The sequence below is a fragment of the Diadema antillarum genome, unplaced genomic scaffold (assembly GCF_040938485.1).
Source record: "Diadema antillarum isolate AM-2024a unplaced genomic scaffold, OU_Dant_1.0 seq00000059_RagTag, whole genome shotgun sequence".
NCBI classification, from domain to species: domain Eukaryota; kingdom Metazoa; phylum Echinodermata; class Echinoidea; order Diadematoida; family Diadematidae; genus Diadema; species Diadema antillarum.
The window spans coordinates 287,765-311,543 of record NW_027271164.1 but is presented as its reverse complement, the minus strand read 5'-3'; the positions used below and the strand labels follow the sequence as shown (position 1 = coordinate 311,543).

Below are 23,779 nucleotides of genomic sequence, written 5' to 3'. Positions count from 1 at the left end.
GAGATAGGGGTTGTGTCTGATCAGCAAACAGGTGTGCTGTGAAAAGCTACAACTTTAGTTACATGTATATGAGAATCAGAGAACAAAAAATCTATACGAGGACATGAAACAAGACTATATTCAAGACCTTGTACCCGTGGTTTAGATACATTCATAGGTTATCGAAGCTAACTATTCATGATAATTTAAACTTTTCTGTATTGTGATGTCACCGGTGTTTCTAATAACTTGACATCGAAAAGAAAAAAAAAAGACAGCTACGTCGAAAGCATAATGGGCATTAACCCACAAAAGATACGAAGCCTTTTAACAACATGCAGGTAATAAAGAAAACAGCAATAACCATTCTCGCCACCGTAATTCAAATCCCGCCCTCCGGAGAGAGAGGGGGAGAGAGAGAGAGGAGTGATGAGGGCTATGAATATTTATGATTTTAAACGGTGACATTTAAAATACTTTTACCGCTGATTCTCTCATGCCCATATACGGTAAGGCCGCGGAGAGAAGGCAAAGAAGAGCTGCCTGAGGAAAGGTTCACGGTCGCGGAGCTGGCCAGACGCTTCCATCCTTAATACTTTTTAAATATGTCTAATAAGTCTAGTTTCGGTTGTGTCGAGAAATAAATCTGAATTAAAAAAAAAAAGCTACCCATCCAAACAAACAAAACGAAAACAACACATCATTTTAAAACACTTCACTCTCTTCACTCGTGCAGTACAAATTCACTGCATTTTCACTCGACAAAACTAAGTAAACAATCTGTAATTTGCTTTGAAATTGAAGTAACGTAATTCATATACTCAACAATATTCTTGGCCGTATTTTGTCAGTGAGAGCGTAGTGCATGGGCTTGCCTGTAATACCAATCACTGGGAGAATGCGTGGCTCTGTTGCACAATGATGTGACGTAGTATACTGCACGCTATAATATAGACGTGTTTTGGTCAAACCGTGGAGCTATACAGGTATATAGCTCCACGGTCATAATCTTCCTTCCTATGTCTGTTTCCCGACAATCAAGAAAGCTTGTCAGAGCCTTGCCCAAACTAGCAACAACTAGTGTGAATGAAACTGGATTCCAAGTATTTTGACATGTGTGAAGTTGAAAAGGTTAATCCAACAATATTCGTTAATAAACGTTCTCATCTAATTTCATCGCTTCTACACGTAGATTAATTAGATACATTAATTTGCACGCCTCCTAAAATATACAGCAAATTTAATGTTTAGAGATATCATTTCTGATTGTTCATCAGTATTATTTAAGTTTCGTGTTCGATTTGCAAGATCATATAGAATTGAGAGCCTGCATAGTTCTTTACAGCAAGCAACGCCGAAAAGGAAAACAGAAAAAAGACAATATCTGTATATGTCTCGATCCAAAAAAAAAGGGAACAAAAATAGATACACTTTATGGTTATTACAAATATTATAATAACGTTTAACAACGAGTCAGATGCAGGATATAAAAATATATATCCCTTATATATCCCAAGCTTATATATCCCAAGATGTCTTGCAATGATTTTTGTTGAGCATGCGCAGCTTTACAAACTTGAAAAGCTATAAACACTAAACCTCAAATGATTTTTTTTTTCGAAAAGGAGGAAACTCTTTCCCACCAAATTATTCTAGAGTTGAACCAAGGAGGTATGATACCTCCTTGGTTGAACTGACTTACAGCAAGTTTTTAAGGGGCTCACAATTTCCATAGCTGTCAAAATGTGTTACCAACATTCATTACGCCGTGACTGCTGCGTTATCTTATGAAACTCTACCGGTGCACCTGTACCTACCCCGATTAACGAGAGCATGATGCATGGAGCGGAGTTTCACTTAAAAAAGAAGAATAGCCATCAAGTCAGCCCCGAAGCAGTAAGAACTTCAACTTCAAGAAGAGGGTGTTTACTGGGGGCTGAGGAAAGGGGTCAAGGCAATATCCGAGACGGACGTAAGGTGAGGAATGACCTGGATGGAGGCCATACAGTATACTGCAAGGAGGTGAAAAGAAGTGTCACTTTCCTGATTATAACTGGGAGGAAAGACATTGAATTTGCGCAACAACCCTAGATCCAACCACGGTTTCATGGTGGTGATTGGGGGGGAGGGGGGTCTACTTTCTACCCCCCTTTTTTTTTCTTGCTTGTAGGTCGATGAAAGGTTGCAGAAAGTGTTTACATTTGAGATTAGTGACCCCTCTGAGCATGATTATTTCAAAGCTACTAGAAAGTTGCCTCCGGAGTCCGTGTTCTTCTCAACCTTAATCGCACTGCTACATCATCGGGGTCTGTTCTACTTTCATATCGATATGACCATAACTTGAGCTGTAGCTCCATAATATCAGTCAAATTAACGCAGCGTGTACACCGTGGCAAACGATCAAGAGAGATATCACAGTTCAGTGAACTTGATTATGCAATTAGCAAGTCTTTATACTTTTGGTAGTTAACTGTCCCAGCATCCATTGAGATTGTGTCATATCACGATAAAAATTCCGTTGATTTTATACGATACGTTCGCACTGACCAATATGCTGAGACTATACTACACTATAACGATACATTCGAGATGCCAATTTACTGCCAAATTCAATTAATACGTAGTAATAAGTCAGACATACGGTTCTATTATACAAACATCAGGCATTATTCATAGAGTGTCGGAGATTAACCACGGCTGTAGATATTCTTACTTTACGCAACTGAAGTGCCTTGCGCTGCCAATTATTAAATACTCAGCGTATAATATTGAAAAGATTAGTAATATACATATTATATATATATCGACGTGACTATATTTTCATCGCTCCTTTTGAATGTATGTTTCGTGGGACTTTGAGCATGTCCTACAACATTTGGAAAGATCTCTCTCTAGTAAGGAATATCAACTCAATTTTCAAACACGCAGGGAGATATTTAATATGTTGGAATAAGAAGAGGGATACCAGAATCATTGAGCTCTACGTTGCATCAGTTTGGGAGGGAGAATAACTGCCATTGATTAATCATTCAAACGATATTGCACATAACTATTATATTTAGTATACGGGGAGGGAGGGGAGGTCACACCATCGCCAGATGTGAATAATCAAACTCTGTGACATCATCAATTTAAATCAGATAAAATTAGGCAGAACATACACTTCAAGAAGATACTCCTCCCTCTGTCATCAATTGTATAATATGATGCTGCTGTATAAATAACGTAGACTTGAAAATCAATGCTGATTGTCCCAGAAATCTAGAAAAGATATTGTTGCTGTAACCTCTGTCTGAACGTGTTATTTTTCAAACAAAGTTTGACATGTGCAGAGAGTGAGACAGTTATGTGTCGTAAACAATGGTAAAAAGGGAAAGTGGATTTCATTTTTTTTCCCGCGATAGTTGCAATGATCTCCAAGACGCCATCCCTGTAGAAATATCTACAAGAAAAGGTTTGTATACATCCTCCTTTTCTTCTCCTTCTTCTGCAAGTCTTGTTCTACCCTGCCGTAAAATAATGTCATTTCTATAAAATGTGTATAATCATTCATGCTAAAATACCAGACCTACCAGATAAGCGACTTATGAAAAAAAGAACAAACTTCCATACATTGAAGAATCATGTCAATTGTCACTAATCAACAACAACAAAATACGAAAGAACGGTGATAGTTAAAAGGAAATACATGATTTCGCGTGTATTCACAAAACAATACCTATCACAGGTCACGTATGCAAATTAGGTGTGATGACGTCATTATGCCACACCACCCTTTATGCGTCTGGGACCAACATATTGCTCAGTTTTCTTCGTTTTATTATAATAATTACATGTATCTATAGCCCACTTAAGGTTCCAAGGCCGGAATGGTTTATACTCTCATTTTTCACGTGTCTATTTTTTGCAATGCGTCAAGCGATTTTGCCAGGGACTTATACAGAAAGTAAGTTGTGTCGTTTCAATTTGAGGGAGCCAATTCATGTGAAAATGGGAAAGGCGAGCTGTGTTTAACACGGAGAAATTACTTTCACAGACACCAGCGTGTTTGTTGAGGACGTTAAAATCTTGTGCATGTCTGAGTTATTGCTGGGTGCCTGTGTACATCATTGTGAGAATGTGAGAATGACAACAGCCTGATTGTCGCGATGATGTGTCTTCCTTTTACAGACAGTGTCAGTCCGCTAAAGGGATGATATGGTTTTTGTTGAGATGAGGATGCTGGTTTCAACTTCTTGCACGATAATTAAAAACCAATCATATTCTTAAAGAGCATAGAATTCTAAGTTTATTTGATGCAAAGTGGTTTTGGAATGGCTGAGCTGTGAAATCCAAAGCCAAAGTAAAACAAAGTGGTCCTGATAAAAGGTGGGTCCAACCTTTTACAGGACCTCTTTGTTTTTTGGATTTCTCAGCCATTTCAAAACCAATTTTCATCAAATAAATTTCTAATTATCGGGCAAAAGTTAAAACTTGCATCCCTATCTCAACCAAAACGCAAACCATTAGAGAGAGCACCAAGTTACTAGAAACAAAATCACCCCCAAAAGAGGAAAATATCACGTATCTTTAAAGGCTGTCGCACGTAGATGTGTTCAATATAAGTAGTTTGGGATAATAAATCTAGTCACGGAATCCATGATGTTGATAGATTTTACTTTAAATTGAAAGTATAATGGAGAAAGAGAAAGAAATACCGAATAAAACATTTCCTTCGTTGTATGTGATAAAGCTGTGTTGAAAGGAATTTGTTCTTATAAATTTTCAGACTTTGTTCTGTCCCTATTACTTCGATATAATAAGAAATAAAAAAATCACGGATTATCATTAGGAAAAACGTGGAAAAAGTTGAAAAAGAAGCTGATTACAGTATCTTCTTTTCTCTCTCTCTGTCCCTCCCCCCCCCCCCCATGATCAGCTTGATCACTCCCTCTGATTTTTCTTCTTTTTTGACCTTTTATTATCAGTTTGTCAGTGTTATAAATGCAATCGTGAACTTTTACACTGCATGTGTAAAAAGATGATGAAGAGGTCTGATCCATCACCAAGCAAGCCTTTCCGATCAATTTGCCTATGGTACCATTAAATCGTTCGTTGTAGTTATTGGAATGATCTATACTCTTATCATCCTTTTATCTCTACTCTTCCGCGAGCATCGAAACTTTCTAATCCATTGTCAGTTTCCTCCTTAAAAACGCCTGTCTATAAGTCATGTAAGTGGGTTGTTTTCAACTACAATAGCGCAGCACGGATATGCAGCTATATACGGATTCAAACAGTAAATATAACATGAAAAGAAAGTACAGACCACTGTTTGGTAATTTAGAGAGCTATCATTACGTCTATCTGAAGCCAAAGGAGCATGATATTTCAGCATTTTTTTAACATCATGAATGACTGGTTTCAAATCCACCCCGCATTCCCAAAAATATTATTTCCGTGTTTAGGAGACAAACAAAATGCACATTTCAGACAAAACAGAGCAAGTCTATTACATTTTGTGATATCTCATGATTTCCGTCAAAGCTGCTGTCATTGTGACAGTAAATACTAGATGTGGGATTGCTTGGGTAGCCATTAACCCTACAAGGACATAGCAAACTATCAATTAAATTGTCATTCAATTGCACTGATTTATGAAAGGTGACAAATCCGTCGTATAATACGCTGGTAAATGCGGCCTTTCTTTAACTCTCAATAAGAGATCACACTGCGTGATAAACGAACACATCGCTGTTGCTCTGAAGTCAGAAATATCAATAACAGTTGTTCCGTAAGGTCCATGGTATTACCCACTGGTTAATTTATGTATACGATGACTCTGAATAATGAATGCCTGTATGTGTGTGAAGGAAGGAATGGGTGTTTCAGTGTCATTTTTTTCGTCTAACTTGTTCAAGCATGAATGATCGTACAAATTCATTTAGCACATAAAAAATATGTGTTAAATTCAATGTGTTTACAAAAACTAATGTATCATGAGTTTTAATATTTATGAACTGTATTTGAATTTGCATTTGTGTTTATGTGGAATTTCAAAGCTATTATTTCATATGTGATTGTATATATTATGTATTTTTATTATTGTTCATATTCAACACATTTGTAAACCTGTTTACTGATATTTTTCTGTTCTGCACTGCTGATCAGTCTCATATACCAATAAATAGACAAATGAATTACTTCATTGCTAATGAACAAATAAATAGATATAACATCGATAAAAGAAGTGTACCATTTTGACTGCTTATTATCGTCTACAACCAAATATCACCTATTATGTCTCCGGTCCATTTGCCTGCATACTTGACTAAAGGCTTGTTTATTTGAAGATGTCTTTTCGAGTGCTGTCTATATCTTTCTTCTCTCTTCATCCTCCCCTTCCCGACCTCTCTATCTAGAGAGTGGAGTATATACTGGTAATATACAATTTGCTCGTAAGTGGGTTGATTACTCACGAAGTGTGGGCTTAACTCAATTTTTCAGCACCTCTACAACAACTCGTATTATCTCACGTAGCACATAAGGGTTAAACAAGTTGCCAAAAAAAAGTGGAAAAATCCTCCAAACAAGTTTGAAAGTCACTTGAGATATATCAGGAAACAGGCGCAGTGGTGGGACTCGGGTGATATCAAACACACTACTGATCACCTAACCCGATTATATCTCATTCGATTACAGACATCGTAAGGTATGGGGAAATTCACCGCTGACACAAACACGAGTGCTGCACACAATATTACACGTATTAACGATTGTAGGGTTTGTATTCCATTCCTCATCTCATCCAACAGAGGAAAGTGGAATGAATTTCATCAGCAGATAAACAGATTGAGACAAGATTTCACTAATTCACCTCCCCCCCCCCCACCCTGCCTCACATGTATATGCATTCAAACATATCTATCTAGAATAGACTCTATAATCGATGCAAGATATAGGCGAATTAATGTTTGGTGAAAACAACAGAAACAAACTACAATTGTTTTAATGGGAACGATACCTGCGAACAAATTAGTGGAGTACTTCAATTTCCGTATATATAGTTTTTACATCTTAAAATAAAAACGTCCCTGTGGCATATAAAGCAAATAATTACTATATTCTCTGTCTCTCTTCCTCCCTCTATCTTTCACCATCTCTTTCTCGTAAAATAAGTTGACCGTTTTATGTCCATGAGAAACCTGTTTGGGGACACAGAACGCCTTAGCAAGAGACTTACATTTACGGCCTGATTGATAGTTGAGATAATAACGAAAACTCACATTCTGAATGTTTTAATGAGGATACCCTTTCGGACGTATTCGGGGTATCTCGTCGGCCACTGCTATACAGTGGATTGACGTAGCCATGTCTGGGTTCATCCAATCGAAAATCACTGCACGTTTTTCTCGGTGGTTCAGTATGATACTTCTGTATATGGGTAATGAATTATGTATCAAACAGAATAATGTGTCTGTGCGGAACCATGTAATTAACTCATGTGCGATGGGAACACGGGCATATGGAGTTTGTGATGCCGTTAATGGGGGTGGGGTTTGTGATGAGTTAATGGGGGTGGTGGTTGTGATGAGTTAATGGGGGTGGGGTGGCTGTTGGAGGGTGGATGAGTCATTATGCAGCACGGACGCAGCAAGGAATTCAAGAGGACTACAGCTGGTCGGATGATGGCAAGATGTTCATCACGATGATGGGATGGATGTCCCTTACTTTCACAGAGAGTTCCTTCTCTCTCTTCACACGCTGACCCAAGCACAAGTGGTCAGCCCCATGCCAGCAGAGATGCAGACGATACAGAGGGCACGGTTCGACCTACTTTACATCTCAATCTGTCACATGCGATCAAGGCAGCTAGCTTGTCACTGCAAGGACCTTTGACATGTGTCGACTGCAGTATCGTCGCTAGGTCTTCATGAACACAGATTCGGAAACGAGCCAAACGTGAGATACAGGTGTATTGTCACCATCAGTATCGCTGGATTATTGAAAGAAGAGGAGCTTAACTTCTCTTGTTATGATAAAGAGCTTTATGAATAATTTTACGCTAGCCTTGACTGAACGCAAATGCGATTAATATTCGATGTCGCGGCAATCCCAAATAGCGATTTAAAAGCTCAATAAGAAATTCATACTTGCCTCAGAGCAGAGGAGAGCGAGGAGATACAGTCGTACGATGGGAACGGAGAGCCACGCCCGATGGCTCGCTGTAGGGGTCGGTGAAGCCATGCTGCGTGAAGTAAATGCCGCTGAGACAGTAGAAAGAACAACTCCTTGTCGGAATTTGATGATTTACAGTTCATAGGCAAGAAAAGCTGAACTTGAGTGTCTACACGGGATGAGGTGTTGAGAGTTCCTACGGCAAGGTCATGTAATGCCAACTTCTGTTTTCATAAAATATTTACATCGTGAGATTCAATTCAAGTGGTTAGATGATAATTATGCGCTTGCGCTCTACAGTAAACTTGCTAAAATATTCTGCATACATCAGCTTCGTCGAAGCACAGTGCAGTCACCCAAGTGCTCGTGATGAATCGTGGCACACAGTCAGGGAAAGGAAGAAGTCTGCAACGCACAAGAACAACAATTATTTTCCTCTGAGCTAATATCGAGCCATATCCACACTACAACACCAGTGGTCCATCCCCGCCCACGTTCTCACCGGCGTCCGTACTACAAGCCCACGACTTGCCGGTCTGACCCAGCACGTTGTACTCCTGGCGTGTGTTTTTGTCATGTGACCAAATATTATGATTCCCCCTTCAAAGAGATTACTTAGTACACTCGCGCCTTTTCAGCGTACGCGGCTTTCTACTCCCTACCAGTGTCCCCCCTAATTACGTAAGACAATAAAAACATAACACAAAGAAGTACTGTATAGCAGATAAGAAGAAGACGCGCCCACACGCTGATTTCTAAGAAGAGATATTTCGCTTTATCCGCGGTTACGAATAAAAAGATGCCGAATTCTGCGGGCAATCGTCTGGACAGTCGGTGCGGATACTTTCTGATCGAGATTCTACTGTCCAATGGCAAGTAGCGCTCTAAACTCCGCCCATAGTCCATGGATAGTACCTTGCAAGGCAGGCCCGTAGCCAGGATTTTTCAAGGGGGGGTGCGGTCACTAGAAAAACGGACCTTCGGTACCAATACCAATGATGACACACACACACACACACACACACACACACATACAATTATATATATATATATATATATATATATATATATATATATTCTTTGGACGACCGAACTACAAAAGTTGTGGAATTTGCGCGCGAAGCGCGCCGCAAATTGTGAATTTTGACTGTTTTAATGACGTTTTAAAGTCTCGAGGAAATTTGTATTTTTGTCTGTTGCATGCAATCGCGTTACGGTATTTCATCTAGGAAATAGTAAAAACTCATTTTGCCAGGAAGTTGCAAAGTTTAATTGTGTTCGAGACTCTGCGCGCGTAGCGCGCGCGTAGCGCGCCGCAAAATTGAAAATAGTGATTTTCCTGGTGTTGTTTTAACTTTTATTTTTTCTATTGTATACCCGCGTTAGCAGGCCTGAAGCCAGGATTTTTAAAGGAAGGGGGGATTGCGTTAATTAACAAAACGGTCCTTTGATACTGTCCCGGGAGGGGTAGCGACAATTAAAAGGTGGACACCATGCTCATACATGGACTTTCAAAATGGCCCCTAAACGAGTAATGATCATATGATTTTTTCGGGCCTTAAAAACAAGTATTCCTTAAATGTTTCCTGCACCCTAAAGAAGTACTTCATCATGATTGAACAATATACCATTTTCCCAAATTTCGGCCTTTTTGATACCCTTTGATTATACGCTCGTACATCACACTTTCCATCTAATCCGTGAGAAAAAACGACCCCTATTACGCGTTTTCTTTAGCGAGTATGGTCACGGTGTCCACCTTTCAGTCGGAGTTTTCCATCCCATTGGATGCTGTTTGGAAGATGAAACATTCACTTTACTATACAGTATATCAGCCGTTGGTATGCGAGTTTGTCAAAAACGAAAATAAATAAGAAAATTTTTAAAACAAAATGAATTGTAAATGTGAACCATTTATATTTTGCCTCCTTGTGGTAGGATATTTCCAGCATTTCCGAACTTTCAAATAATCATTTTAGATTTAATAATATCAAAGGTAGTAGATCCGATTCGCAAACATCTCCAATATCAGTCAAATGTCATATTAACCATCATGCTAAGAAGGTTTTCTTTTTGAAATTTGGAGGTCAGTGAAATTCAAAAATTAAACATCCGTTAGCCATTGGAAGAAGTTGAGTGCAAATTTAGACCTCAGGCTTAGTGCTCAGATGCTTTCCTATTTGATTTGATCTGTCTTACTGTGCACACTAAGATACATACTGGAATGGTTATTTCTTATTTATCAAATTATAGTAGCATATTTGGTTACTAGCTGTCTCTAGGCATTTTCGAATTTGGGCTGCAAAGAGATCCACTACCTTTAAGTTAGAAGAGAGATAAGTAAATAATGATAAAATAAACAAACAAAAAAGAATGAGTTTCTTTTGTAATACTATCTGACAAACTTTTTACTTTACCATTTTACTTCATAACTCAGCACTTTCCATTCTCTCTCATACCCTCTTACCCATTACATTTAAATGAAATACAACTAAAATGAGTTTGCGTGCCTGCATAATACTCTTTGGTAATTATAAGTGAAAATGTTCTTAGGTTTTGGCTCACTTTAAAATGAGAACCAATAGAACTGTCACAACATGAGAAAATGTATAAGTAATAATCAACACTACATTTCCGAATTTGGCCTGCAAAGAAATCCGCTACCTGTAAGTTAGAAAAGAGATTAGTAAATAATGATAAAATAAACAACAAAAAAGAATGAGTTTCTACCGCCGTATCCAGAACAGAGCCTGAAACGGTGCAGGCTCAAGAAATCGTTTGTACTAATACGTCTTGAAGTACATTGTACTGTGTGATACTGTTGACTCGGACTTCTGCAAAGCTGTAAGTGAGAATTTTAACCCAATCCGGCTCATTACCTGTGTTTTTTATGAAAAATATGAATAAAGAATGTAGATTAAATAACGACGCGTCACAATGCAGTCTAACGATCTCACAATGTTATCATACATAGGGTTTTTCCCTGACTGTTTTTACTCCGGAGCTCTTGCAATATTCAGGCTTTTGTAATACTATCTGACAAACTTTTTACTTTACCATTTTACTTCATAGCTCAGCATTCTCTCTCATACCCTCTTACCCATTACATTTAAATGAAATACAACTAAACTGAGTTTGCGTGCCTGCATAATACTCTTTGGAAATTATAAGTGAGAGTGTTCTTAGGTTTTGGCTCACTTCAAAATGAGAACCAATCGAACTGTCACAACATGAGAAAATGTATACCTAACTATAATAATCAACAATATATTGAGACAGGCAAGTAATCATCCAAAATAGAAAATGATGATTACATAACAGGAGTTAGAGGGGAGCATTTGCAGGTCCTTTGAATGTGCACTTGTGCAGTGTGATCTTCGCTTAGTCTTTTTCCAGTCTTTAAGCATTGTTTGAAGTTCCAGTCTTCTGGGATGCTTTCTGGCGAACAATTTCACCACCCTCTCGTTATCAACGTCAAAGTTGTAATGGATATGCATGAGTGCAATCGGGTTAAATCTACAGTTGAAATGATATAGTCTATGACCTTATCATTCCTTTACAACATTATTTCAGTTGATTACCTGTGTACAACACGTGTATATAAGCGCCCGATTGCAGACAGCAGGTGGCAAGGTGACCGTTGCAACTACTTACATTATTACCACCTCCGAAGGAAATGCACCAGTCCGACTACAGCCATCATCGAAAAATGAGAATGGATGGAATGTGGAATGTATTTGGTCGTTTTTGCTCCCAAACTTAACAGTTATGTTGTCAATAAGGCTGCTATGTATCTAGATAATATTGTCTCACATACAACTGTATCTGGATATTGCGTTGAAAATGATATTTGGCGAGAAACAAAAGCTTGAAATCACAGGAATTCACACTGCTGACAACGGCAGACAGTGAAGGTCAACGGCTCAAATTTTCGTTGGTAGTCTCGCCACGTGATAGTTCTGTATGGATTGTACACGTTCCCTATGACAGCAATTGTGAATGGGTAGTCTAGCCAAGGAGGGTACCTCCTTGGTCTAGCTTTACTGCAAATTTGCGTCAGGACTGCTCAACCAATGGACAAGATTTTTATGTCACAAAAATGGGCAGAACCTCTACTTTCTGAAACCGTGCGCCCCAAGTTTGTGCGATCTTCCGTTCTCGAGATATCCCGTCTGGAAGAATTGCAAGACGGCAAAATATGCTCAAATTCGTCAAATTTGGACTGTTCGCCATAGACAATTCTACTCATAAGGTACTTTTCTGATCTAATTTGCGTCACTGCTACAAATGTTACAATAAAGATATATACACATAAATAATCCCTAAAGTGTCCACTTTCAGAATCCGGGCGCCCCAAGTTTGCTTCTTAAACACTTCAAAAGTTATGGCAGATTTTGTGGAAAAATGCGTCGATTTTTGACCCGTTTTACGTGTTGTAGCGTTCGCGCGGAAGCGCGGCTTCGCAGATGACCGAAAGTTTTCAATATGTAATAGCTCGCACAAATTGATACATAATATTTGTGTTTGTGTGCATGGGGGCGATCCGATGGTTCATACAACAAAAGGGTTTCGTACAATTATTTTTAACATTGTTAAACGTACTCTTCCACATTTACGTAGCATATAATGTGTCTTTATATTTATTTGGATTGTTATCTTGAGAATTGCTAAAAACCGTTATTATGAAAAAGTGGACCTTTCAGAATTTTGGGGGGTGCGTACGCACCCGACGCACCCCCCCCCCCCCCCTGGCTACGGGCCTGCAAGGTACTGCATTTGCTTTGCATTGGGGCTCATTTGCTCCCCCCCCCCCCCCCATTGTAGAAAACGTTTCCGCGAAGGGGGGTGGGACGTACACAGATAAAATCTACATGTGGACTGCGTGTGAAGTTCAAGCGTATCCATTTCATAATACTATACAGAAGTGCTGGAAGTGGGCAACCCTACAAGCATTTCGAACATTAGTAGCAGAAATCACGGCAAACTCAAACACATACACGGTAGTAATCAGATACAAATAAATCGAACATTACAAACGTATCATCGCACATTTTTAGTACATCGAAACTTGCTGAACTATGATACATGAAAACATACAAAACTAAAATATTAAAATGCTCCACGCAAGTAATCAACCATCAAATTATGCGTAAATTGAAGCCGGTTTCATTTTCATTAATTTGTCAAACATTTTTCTGCTTTGCAACCTATGAACATTGAGAGACCAACAGACAAGTCCCCCCCCCCCCAAAAAAAAAAAAAAGAAAAGAAAAAGAAAAGGAAAAACCATCAGCATCAACATAACAAAAAAAAAAAAAAGCATGGCTTAAGTGAATGCAGATAGATCAGGTGAGTATGTAAGGGGGGTGTTAGTGTATGTGTGTACGTGTAGAATAAAGTCACTTGTCAGGATGGCTTATTCTCACCCCGAATACATAATCTCATCCAAATGGATATATCACACAGAAACATTAAACAAACCAAATATGTGGGCGTCAAAGCAGTGACAAAGACAATGTGGTACACATTGGATTACATTAATCACCTTGTTGGTGTTGAGATTTATTCAAGGTCACGCATCAGAGCAATCAGTTTGATCTCTTTGAACCATGAAAATAAAAAGAGTTATTATACATATACAAATGACTGAGATAAGAATGTACTCACATATAAGTCCACTCTGATATTCAATGAAGGGGATTGGGTCATGCACTACCATTCAATTTTCGCGCAAAATGCTCACAAATACAGTTCTCGCGGTCAACTTAACATGCTAACTGATGGCGAATCTCGTTGGAGCGCTCAGTTCATGAAGTGAAGAGGAGCCGCGAATGATGACTTGAAGACATCTCTGCGTTGAGTTGACTCACACATACAGTTGGGGGGGGTCCATGTCCAAATGAAAATTACTTCGGGATTGCTGCACATTCCGAAAGCTGCATGTCTGGTCCTCAAAACACTAAGTAGTCATTTGACTCTTCCTTAGGTCGACCAACATGATAACAGACCGTTTCGAATGTCCAGTAAAGCGTCAATAAAATATCATTCGAAACATCTATACAGTTGGGGGGGGGGGGGGGGTCTTTGTCCAAATGAAAGTTGCTTCGGGATTGCTGCACATTCTAAAAGCTGCATGTCTGGTCCTCAAAACACTAAGTGGTCATTTGACTCCTCCTTAGATCGACCAATATAATTATAACAGACCGTTTCGAATGTACAGCAAAGCGTCCATAAAATATCATTCGAAACATCTTATCAACTTTGAACTGATGTACAGTAGACATGACTTAGTTATGTCAGGACGGAATTCGGTGTATAGATGCAAAAGGTTGAGTTTCTCCACTAAAACATTCAAGTATATAACAGCTTGGTCTCTGAGAAATTTGAACACGTCCTTCCACTTCACGGGGCTTGGGGAGGAGAGCAGGGAGGTGGGAATCCACCTCCCTGGGGAGAGAGACTGATCCAGTATCAACTCTAATATATACTATATTATTACCTATACGATGGAGTTTGGGGAGGCAATTCCGGTTGTTATTTTGCAGGGTTAAAGGTCAGGAGTTGTTATTTTGCAGGGTTAAAGGTCAGCAGTCAATATGCTTTTCGCCACGTCGCTGCGTAACAGTAACAGTATGAGCAAGCAGTGCAATCTTCCGGTTTGGGGAGGTGGGAAGAGAAAAAGTGGAATCTCTCTCCCCACCTCCGATCGACCACGAAAAGAAAACATTCCAGGACGTCCAGGGTGTCAGTTATACGCACCGCAGAAGAACGCTGATAAATCAACTCATACAAGGTCGACCACTAACAGCAGCACTAGGCAATGACTAGTCCATTTGTGATCAGCAATAGCACAGTGACCATCAGATTTACAACTCTCAAACTTTAAGCAGAGAAGTAAAAATAAAGTGTAAAACGTTCAGAAGTTTGAAGTTTGCCTGTTACAACTACATGTATCTTTGAAGTTGGAGTTGAATGATATACATTGATGAACAATTTTGCAATTATTCAACATGTTGATGGTCTACAGGTAGTCAAATGTGGCTTGATCTGTATCATAATCCATAGTGTATAGCCGTATTTACATATTTCCTTAATTTACCTAGGGGATAGGTAATAATTATGATATTGACTGGCCTTTCTTTCGGGAGGTACCAGATAAATATTGCCCGCACTGAAAACATATTGCCCTCGTCTTCGACTCGGGCAATATGCTTTCAGTTTGGGCAATATTTTCTGGTACCTCCCTCAGGGCCAGTCAATATTATATAAATATACTTTCCTGCTCCTACTATCCCATAAACTTATCTCTGGTATGGTACCCAAGCTTTCCTGACTAACCCTTCTCAAAGAAACTTTATACAAAAACTTAATACAAATACTGACCATGAATGGTAAGGGAGAGAGAGAGAGAGACAAAGGGGCAGAGAGAGAGAGAGAGAGGGAGAGAGAGAGAGAGAGATAGGGGGAGAGAGGGGGAGATTGAGAAAGAGACTTAATACAAAGCATTTTACATGTATGCTGTACTCTGGTTCTTTGTACGGCATCACAGGGTGGCAAACTTCAAAGTAACGTAGAACAATACCAGCCACTTTAATGTGGTTTTCTATCTCTAAGTCACTGTCCAGTCATTGCCACTGTCCGGTCATTGCCACTAAATCCACTATTCAAGTAGGGTGGCAGTACCTCTTTTGTTTCATAAACTCATTCACCCTCCAGGTTGCATGGTGGCACTATGTAATACACTGTGTACCAAGCACCTATTGTATCTTGGTAATGAATAGATTTCAGCTTTCTGGTTCTACAAACTCCATGTACACTAAAATTGGCAAGTTGCTCCATAAACTTATATTACATGTCTTGGTATGAAAGCTACTATATTTCAGCTTTCCGCCAGTATTATCTATACAGTAAAGTGGGCATGTTACTCCACCACTTTACAAGTACACACTCCACAAAAGAAGTTAAGAATTTACGATTTTTTTTACAAATACGTCACTTTCCCTACAGAAGGAAACTCGACAAAATATGGTAATGTTACAAAAGCAGTACGACACACAGAAAATGAACGATTGACTTTGCAATAAAAATGATAAAATCTAGGACATCTTAAAATCACATCATCGAGTTCGACGAGAATTAAACATAGAGAACAATGATATATTATGTCCATTAATGAATGTGTACTTTTTACAATGCGAGTGCGTCAAACTCCTCCACACATTTATTTTACTTTGGACCATTGGACGAATGTTTATGTTGGCGTTTATTCAATGTTTAGCAACTTTCTTTCCTCATTCTAATTCACAAAAGTTATATGTCTCCCCGAAAATTGTACAACCGGTAATAACACAAAGGAAAGCTCTGAAACCACCGGAACGATCCCTTTCCTCACCGGTTTCCGGATGTATACAATTAGTGATATCGACAATGGTGTATATGCCTGCATATTATACGCAGCGGCATAGAGAAATCGGGTCTACAGCGTAACAAAACAATGTGAATTAAAGGCTTCACTTTTCATTCACACGGTTCGTCAATGTCAACATAATGTTATAGAATACTACAAATAAATCTTGTTCAAGGGGCATTAATTGTTTTGGGCACGAATTGTCGGATTACCCTTTGATGTTTCCGCGATAACTGGCGCCTTATTCAAACGATAGGCCAATGTGTAGTATTGTGGATAAGTACCCCTGGACAATTACCCCATGCATAGTAATTAGTATACCTTTCCCCTGACCCCAACCCTAATCCTAACCCTGAACCTAATCCTACCACATACTCTAACAACAGACCTAACCCTAACCCTATCATTACTTTTAACCATGTCACTGACACGACTAACCAGTATTTAGCCGGGGGTTGTTGGGGAAGGGGGTGTACTGATACACTGCAAAAGTCCGGTGTTAAATATGAAATACCGAGCTGGTGTTAAATTTTCGGTGCTCATCTATGGTGTTAGATATTAACACGTCCGGGCGTCATTTTGAATAGTTACTTAGTTACTGTTCTTTTTGTTGATTTTGAACTTCAACAAGACGATCAAGAATTTTCCGATAAAGTACTTGATTTTTGAAAAAAAAAGAAGAAGGTGTGAACACATTTGCACCACAGTAACACTGGATGGTGTGGTCTCTTATTGAAGCTGGACGGGTGTTATACCATTGACATTAACCCCAGCAATATCAAATCAACACCATGTGGTGTCATTGTTGAATTAACACCAGTGCAGTGTCAAAAATATAACCAGCTACAGTGTTAAATGAACACCACGAAGTGCCAGATAAACACTTTCGAACACTATCACAACATACTTTCTACACCTGTAGGTGTGGTCCCACTTGATCGGTGTTAGATTTAACACCCATGGTGTTAAATCTTACACCGATATTTTTGCAGTGTACGAGCTCTGGACTTTCAAACGAAGGTCTTAGCTGAGTTCACATCCCGAGCAAATCCATTTTCACCCATTATATCCCTCTTGACCTGATGATGGTGGGGTAAATTAGTATAAAAGCAGGGCTCTCGGAGATCAGTGTTACTAGCATCACTGAAGAGGCACCCTTTGGCGTTAAAAAAACCCCCAAGAAGATTACGATTATCGTTGTTATCAATATTACTGCAACATCATTATCACTAACATTATCACCCTTAGGTATCATTATTACCTATCATCATTATATTTTCTCATTTTCCTTTACCTTTTTATGTATACTTGTGGTTGTTTTGTTTTGTTTTGTTTTGTTTTGTTTTTTCTTTTTATCTCTTCGGTTGTTTAGCTTACCCATTACTTATTTAAAATGTATTCTAATTTGGCGTTTTCCAATAAGTGCCGAGGAGCATTTGCGCTGTGAACAATCTCCTGGATGAAGTTATGATCTAAGTGTCATTATTGTCATCATAACAAATTTGAATGATTGAAATCAATAGATACAGATTGTACACGCAGTACAACATTGTAAGACAAAAGTACCTACCATTGGGCATTATTAAGGAGGCGTCACAGCCCTGGCATTATATCTTTTCATGTGCCACCCCCCCCCCCTCAAAAAAAAAAAAAAAAAAAAAAAAGAATTCCCCCCTAACAAACGAAGTATACCCTTTCCCTTGCTGACCACCGGTAACACTTGTATAACAGAAGACGAGCATTCATTATGTGTACAGTATACCACTATCATGGAAGAAAGACATACAACACTTTGTAGCTTTTCACAATTATCGTCACAGGCGCTGGTGGTTAGACTGACTTAGATCTGATATATATAAATAATATATGTTCTATGTTATTACATATATATTCATATGAGCATATACTAGTATATAGAATATATTACATATATCTACCTTTACATATATATATACATGGTATGTATATATATATATATATATATATATATATATATATATATATATATATATATATATATATGTAAATATATATATCTGAGGGATCCCTCTGATACCACACCACACACCTCAAGCAAATCCCAACGCATTAAAAGCCCTTCAAAAAGGCTGGTTACACAGTCGAAAGCTTGGGAAATAAAGGCCATAGTGAACATCACCGCAACATCTATACTGCAATTCACTCCTCCGTCACACATATACCCAATAATGCAGCACCCACCACGTACGAGGCTAAGCCCGCTTCTCGTTATATATATATATATATATATATATATACATGTTTATATATATATATATATATATATATATATATATATATATATATATACATATACATACATACATAAATAATGCTACTCATCCCAATTGTGCCTGAAATTCCATCTATATCAATTTCTGGACTTCTAAAGAGAAGTGAAAAGTCCATCAATATCCTCTGCAGAATAATTCAATGATTGGTTAGATTTAGCAATTGTCAAGTAGTGCTAGTAAATGGTAAATTTCACAGATCTGAAGTAAAGTGAAATTCCTTGGGACTTTAATGAAGTAGCTGCTTCAACTGTAATCACTGCTTCCTATGGAACTGCGAAAACACTTTTTTTTCTGAGATCGGAGATTACACTGGTATGCCAGGAATGGAAAATATTATGAAAGAATTGGGACACGAGTTCATTATTCTCATGTTATGCAGTGGCGGATCCAGGGAGGAGCGCACTGGGCACCCCCCTTTATTTTTTAGTTAAAACAAAAAAAAATAACAAGAAAAAAATGGGGGAGGGGTGCGTGTGCCCCCCCCCCCTCTTTAATTCTAAAGGCGGCCACTCTTTACGGAATTCCTGGATCCGCTCCTGTTATGGGACAATGGGTCATTCTGCCTGCTATCTGTAAGTTTCAAAATTTGTTGCTACTTATCGAGACTAGAGGCAGCTTGCAAAAGGCATCAATGTTACTGGATGCAAACATATCAAAAATTTACATATAAGAAAAGTGGAAACACATGACTAATACAACTGATTGACAAATTGCCCTACATCAACATAAATAAGCACTGAATTGATCAATGTTTTAGTAGTAGCTATGATAAAAATCATGGGCATACATACTCAAGCTCTGTGGTCTAGTAGAGATGACACCTGTCCAGAGATCAGGAGGTCATAGGTTTGAATCCTGTCTGAGTATGTACGCCCATGATTTTTTATCATGGCTACTACTAAAACACTGATCAATTCAGTGCTTATTTACGTCGATGTAGGGCAATTTGTCAATCAGTTGCAATGAAAACTTCTCAACGGAAGAATTTCACAAATTTGAACACGATTTCATTAAAGTCAGTCCACAATTACCCTTTTTCACAATCTTTAATATTCATATTTCAGTTCATAGAGGCATACATTGTACGAGATTACAAAACAAAAATAAAACAAAGAAGTATGCCTAAAAAAAGCAAAGTATGATGAAGGAATATCTTAAAATGGGGGGGGGGGGGCTGAATAGCTCAAGGGGAGGTCTCCAGCAGGGACAACAACGCCCTCCCCCTTCCACTGCCCATATAATGGAAGTTCTATTACTTAAACTTAAGGACGTTCCTCAGTTGAGTTTGTGCGCATCCTAGCTGCGCAGGTGTCAGTGACGTAACAAAGAGCGTAGAAGCGCACGCACGAGTGATGAGCTGAGCTAGCTGAGCTGAGCAGCTGCTAGTAGATCGAGCTAGAGTGTGGTATGTGTATGTACGGATACCCGACAGCCCCCCACCGCGGCCGCGCCGGGCAGCCGCGCTGGGCGGCCTCGCTCGGCTCACGTGCCGACTGTACGCGTTACAATCTGTACATACCACGCAAAGTTCAGCGGTCCGAGCCGCATATACATGGTCATTGTAGCACAACACTGATTGACGGAATCGCGAAGCTTGGAAGTGGAACAGAGCTGTTTCCATTTTCAATCCATAGATCTGTTTTGTGACATTAAGTTCATTATCCGGTCATCAACATGGTAAAGTCGAGTACTAAGGTACCAAGGGCCTATAGGCCCTAATCGGGGTCTAAGGCTCACTAGTCTATTGGACTAGGTGTTAAAACAACAACAACAACAATAATAACAACAACAACAAAACAAGCATATGACACACATTTCATCTTTAGGTCTAGCAGCTAAAACAATCTGAGTGTCTCTGTTAAAATCTAAATTAGATCTAAACTTGTCTTTACTAGTAATACAAAATATTGGGGTTTTTTTTATTTTTGGTTACAAAATACAAGGCCACGAAAATGTTATCAAACAAGACTATTCATCACTTTCATCATTCATATATTATTTTTTTTCATTACCAAATCTGGTGTAACAAAATCAATTTTTTTTCGGGGGGGGGGGGGGGGGGAGGTACTTCTCCATAGCTTACAACACGCACTTTACCAACCACTGTAACAACCAACACATGCAATCTACAATCAACGTCATTGTATTAAGATTTGTTTTTCATTTGGCGGACCGTCAGACTAATGCCAAAACTCCCATTTCCTTATATTTATTCTTCTTCCTCCACTATCACTTTTTGTGCATGGTTACAGCAAGTGGGTAAAACAAACAAACAATTAATAAGCGTGCATATCAATAATATGGAGTTTTCAACGCTTGCATCCACATAATATCATTATGGCTGTGGAAGGGAAATGATAACAAAAACGCACATGGACCTTTCTTTCTGAATATTTTTCACCATATCACTGCAATTGTGACATGTTTTTTTGTTTGTTTGTGTGTGTGTTTTTTTTTAAAGAAAATGGGGTTTCGAGTGAACCGCATGAGATTCATGTATCCTAGCAGGGTATATCCCTGCATTGGTTCCTGACCAGATTTGGGGGTCTTACGATGATTTCCGTCGCAAGGAGGCTCTGCTAGCACTAAAACGAGCACATGAACCCCCCATTTTTACAATTCTTCTGCATTAAGTAACCCTTCTTCTACAATTTGATAAAGTTTCGTAAAATTGACATGGGTTTTGAATGTACAGCATGACATTCACGAACCCCACCTATAATCAGGACACCCACGAGAGGTTTATATCCAGATGTTGGGGTCCGGTGAGGTGATTTCTATCATCTGGGGATGCTGCCAGCACAAAAATTAGGACATGAACCCCCCACTTTTTATTGTTTTTCTGGAATTAGTAAGCCTTCTTCTCTAATTTGGCAAAGTTTCGTGAAAATGACATGGGTTTTGAATGTACAGCATAAGTTTTATGAACCCACTTGTCAGGGTATCCCTGCATAGGTTCTTGACCAGATTTTGGGGACTTACGATGATATATGTCGCATGGGGGCGCTGCTAGCACAAAAACGAGCACATGAACCCCAACTTTCAATTATTTTTCTGGAATTAGTAAGCCTTCGTCTACAATTTGGTCAAGTTTGGTGAAATTGACATTGGTTTTGAATGAACAGCATAAGCCTAATGAACTCATCTTGTCAGGGCATCCCTGCACAGGTTCCTGACCAGATTTTGGGGACTTACGATGATATATGTCGCATGAGGGCGCTGCTAGCACAAAAACGAGCACATGAACCCCCACTTTTAATTATTTTTCTGGAATAAGTAAGCCTTCTTCTATGATTTGGCCAAGTTTCGTGAAAATGACATGGGTTTTGAATGTACAGCATGAGATTTATGAACCCACCCTGTTAGGGCGACTTTGGATAGGTTCCTAACCAGATTTTGGGGTCGTACTACAGTATATGTCGCATGGGGGCGCTGCTAGCACAAAAACGAGCACATGAACCCCCACTTTTGATTGTTTTTCTGGTATTAGTGAGTCTTTTTCTACAATTTGGTCAATTTTCATGAATTTGACATGGGTTTTGAATGTACAGCATAAGTTTTATGAATCCACCCTGTCAGGGCATCCCTGCATAGGTTCCTGACCAGATTTTGGGGACTTACGATGATATATGTCGCATGGGGGCGCTGCTAGCACAAAAACGAGCACATGAACCCCCACTTTTGATTGTTTCTCTGGAATAAGTAAGCCTCTGTCTACAATTTGGTAAAGTTTCGTGAAATTGACATGGGTTTTGAATGTACAGCATAAGTTTAATGCACGTTGTCCTTTTGCTCACCCCAACAGAAAACGTCGATGAGAAGGATTTGAGAGATTTCGGTGTTTCTGCCGCGTGAGGGCGCTGCTTGCTGAAGAATGAGAGTGTAAACCCTAACTTTAAAACCTTTTCCTCGTTTTGGGTACCCTTTTCTGCAATTCTTGCAAATTTGGAGAAAATAACGTGGATTTTGAAAGAATTATTGGGATTTACGTTTGTCATTGCAGATTTTGTTACCAATCATGGTCTTGATCATGACGCTATCATTTTGGTACAGGACGGCAGATTAGTCATATTTTTCAAAGTCCCGTAGAAGAAAAACAAGCACATGAACCTATGGTTTTATTTACATATTTGGGCTTCGGATGGGTCAAAGTTACGGTATGGAAGGTTTCAAGAAAATGACATGGATTTCACTTTAACTGAGGAACGTCCTTAAACAAAACAATTCATCTATTCAGCCAGTGATTGCAATTGCAACTTTTTTTGAGCTCTTGGAGCATTTTTCATTACTAATCTATTTGTGTCACATGATTATTCTTGTATAGCTTCATATTTTAAATGTATGCCATATTATGTCCCACTTTTGATATTACACTGTATAGCACATTTATGTTCTGGCTCAACATTCAGTGTAACAATACAACTCTTTTCAAAAAGTAAATTGACATATAACACTGAAGTCAATACAGTCATTATTGTATGACAGATGTACTACAATATAAAAATATATTCTCATTAACATAAAATTAATTTCATTGATATCAGTGATACAAAAGTAGACAATGGGCCAACAGGGTATCAAGAATACATGTACATGAGTGTAGACATGCAAGAATGTCTACCATGATGAGTTGTGGCCATGTGGTAAAATGTATGTCAAGAGTACTGTCATTTTGTTGCCGCAACAAATCATACGAGTAATATTTAGTACACATTAATATCTCTGCGGAATAGCTGTTACTACTTGCTCATTACCGTGATATCATTTATTCAAAAATATGTGTCTTCTATAGCAAAAGAATGTGTACAAAAACAGATATATTGAGATTACAATGATTTCAGGTACATGTAAGTATAGCAAAGATTACCATAACAAGTTTAAACTATGACCATGATTCACATAATCACACAAATGTCATGAAAAC

At 38.8% G+C, this 23,779-nt stretch overlaps 1 protein-coding gene across 1 annotated transcript in view; it reads right to left on the bottom strand.

Annotated features, from left to right (window-relative positions):
• The window catches only part of LOC139725778 (uncharacterized), a 65,745-nt gene extending 57,540 nt beyond the window's left edge, over positions 1–8,205 (bottom strand). Inside the window, exon 1 of the mRNA XM_071636860.1 lies at positions 8,116–8,205. Coding sequence (XP_071492961.1) covers positions 8,116–8,205 — 90 coding nt within the window. The remainder of the gene's footprint in view (positions 1–8,115) is intronic.
• Positions 8,206–23,779: the final 15,574 nt, after the last annotated feature.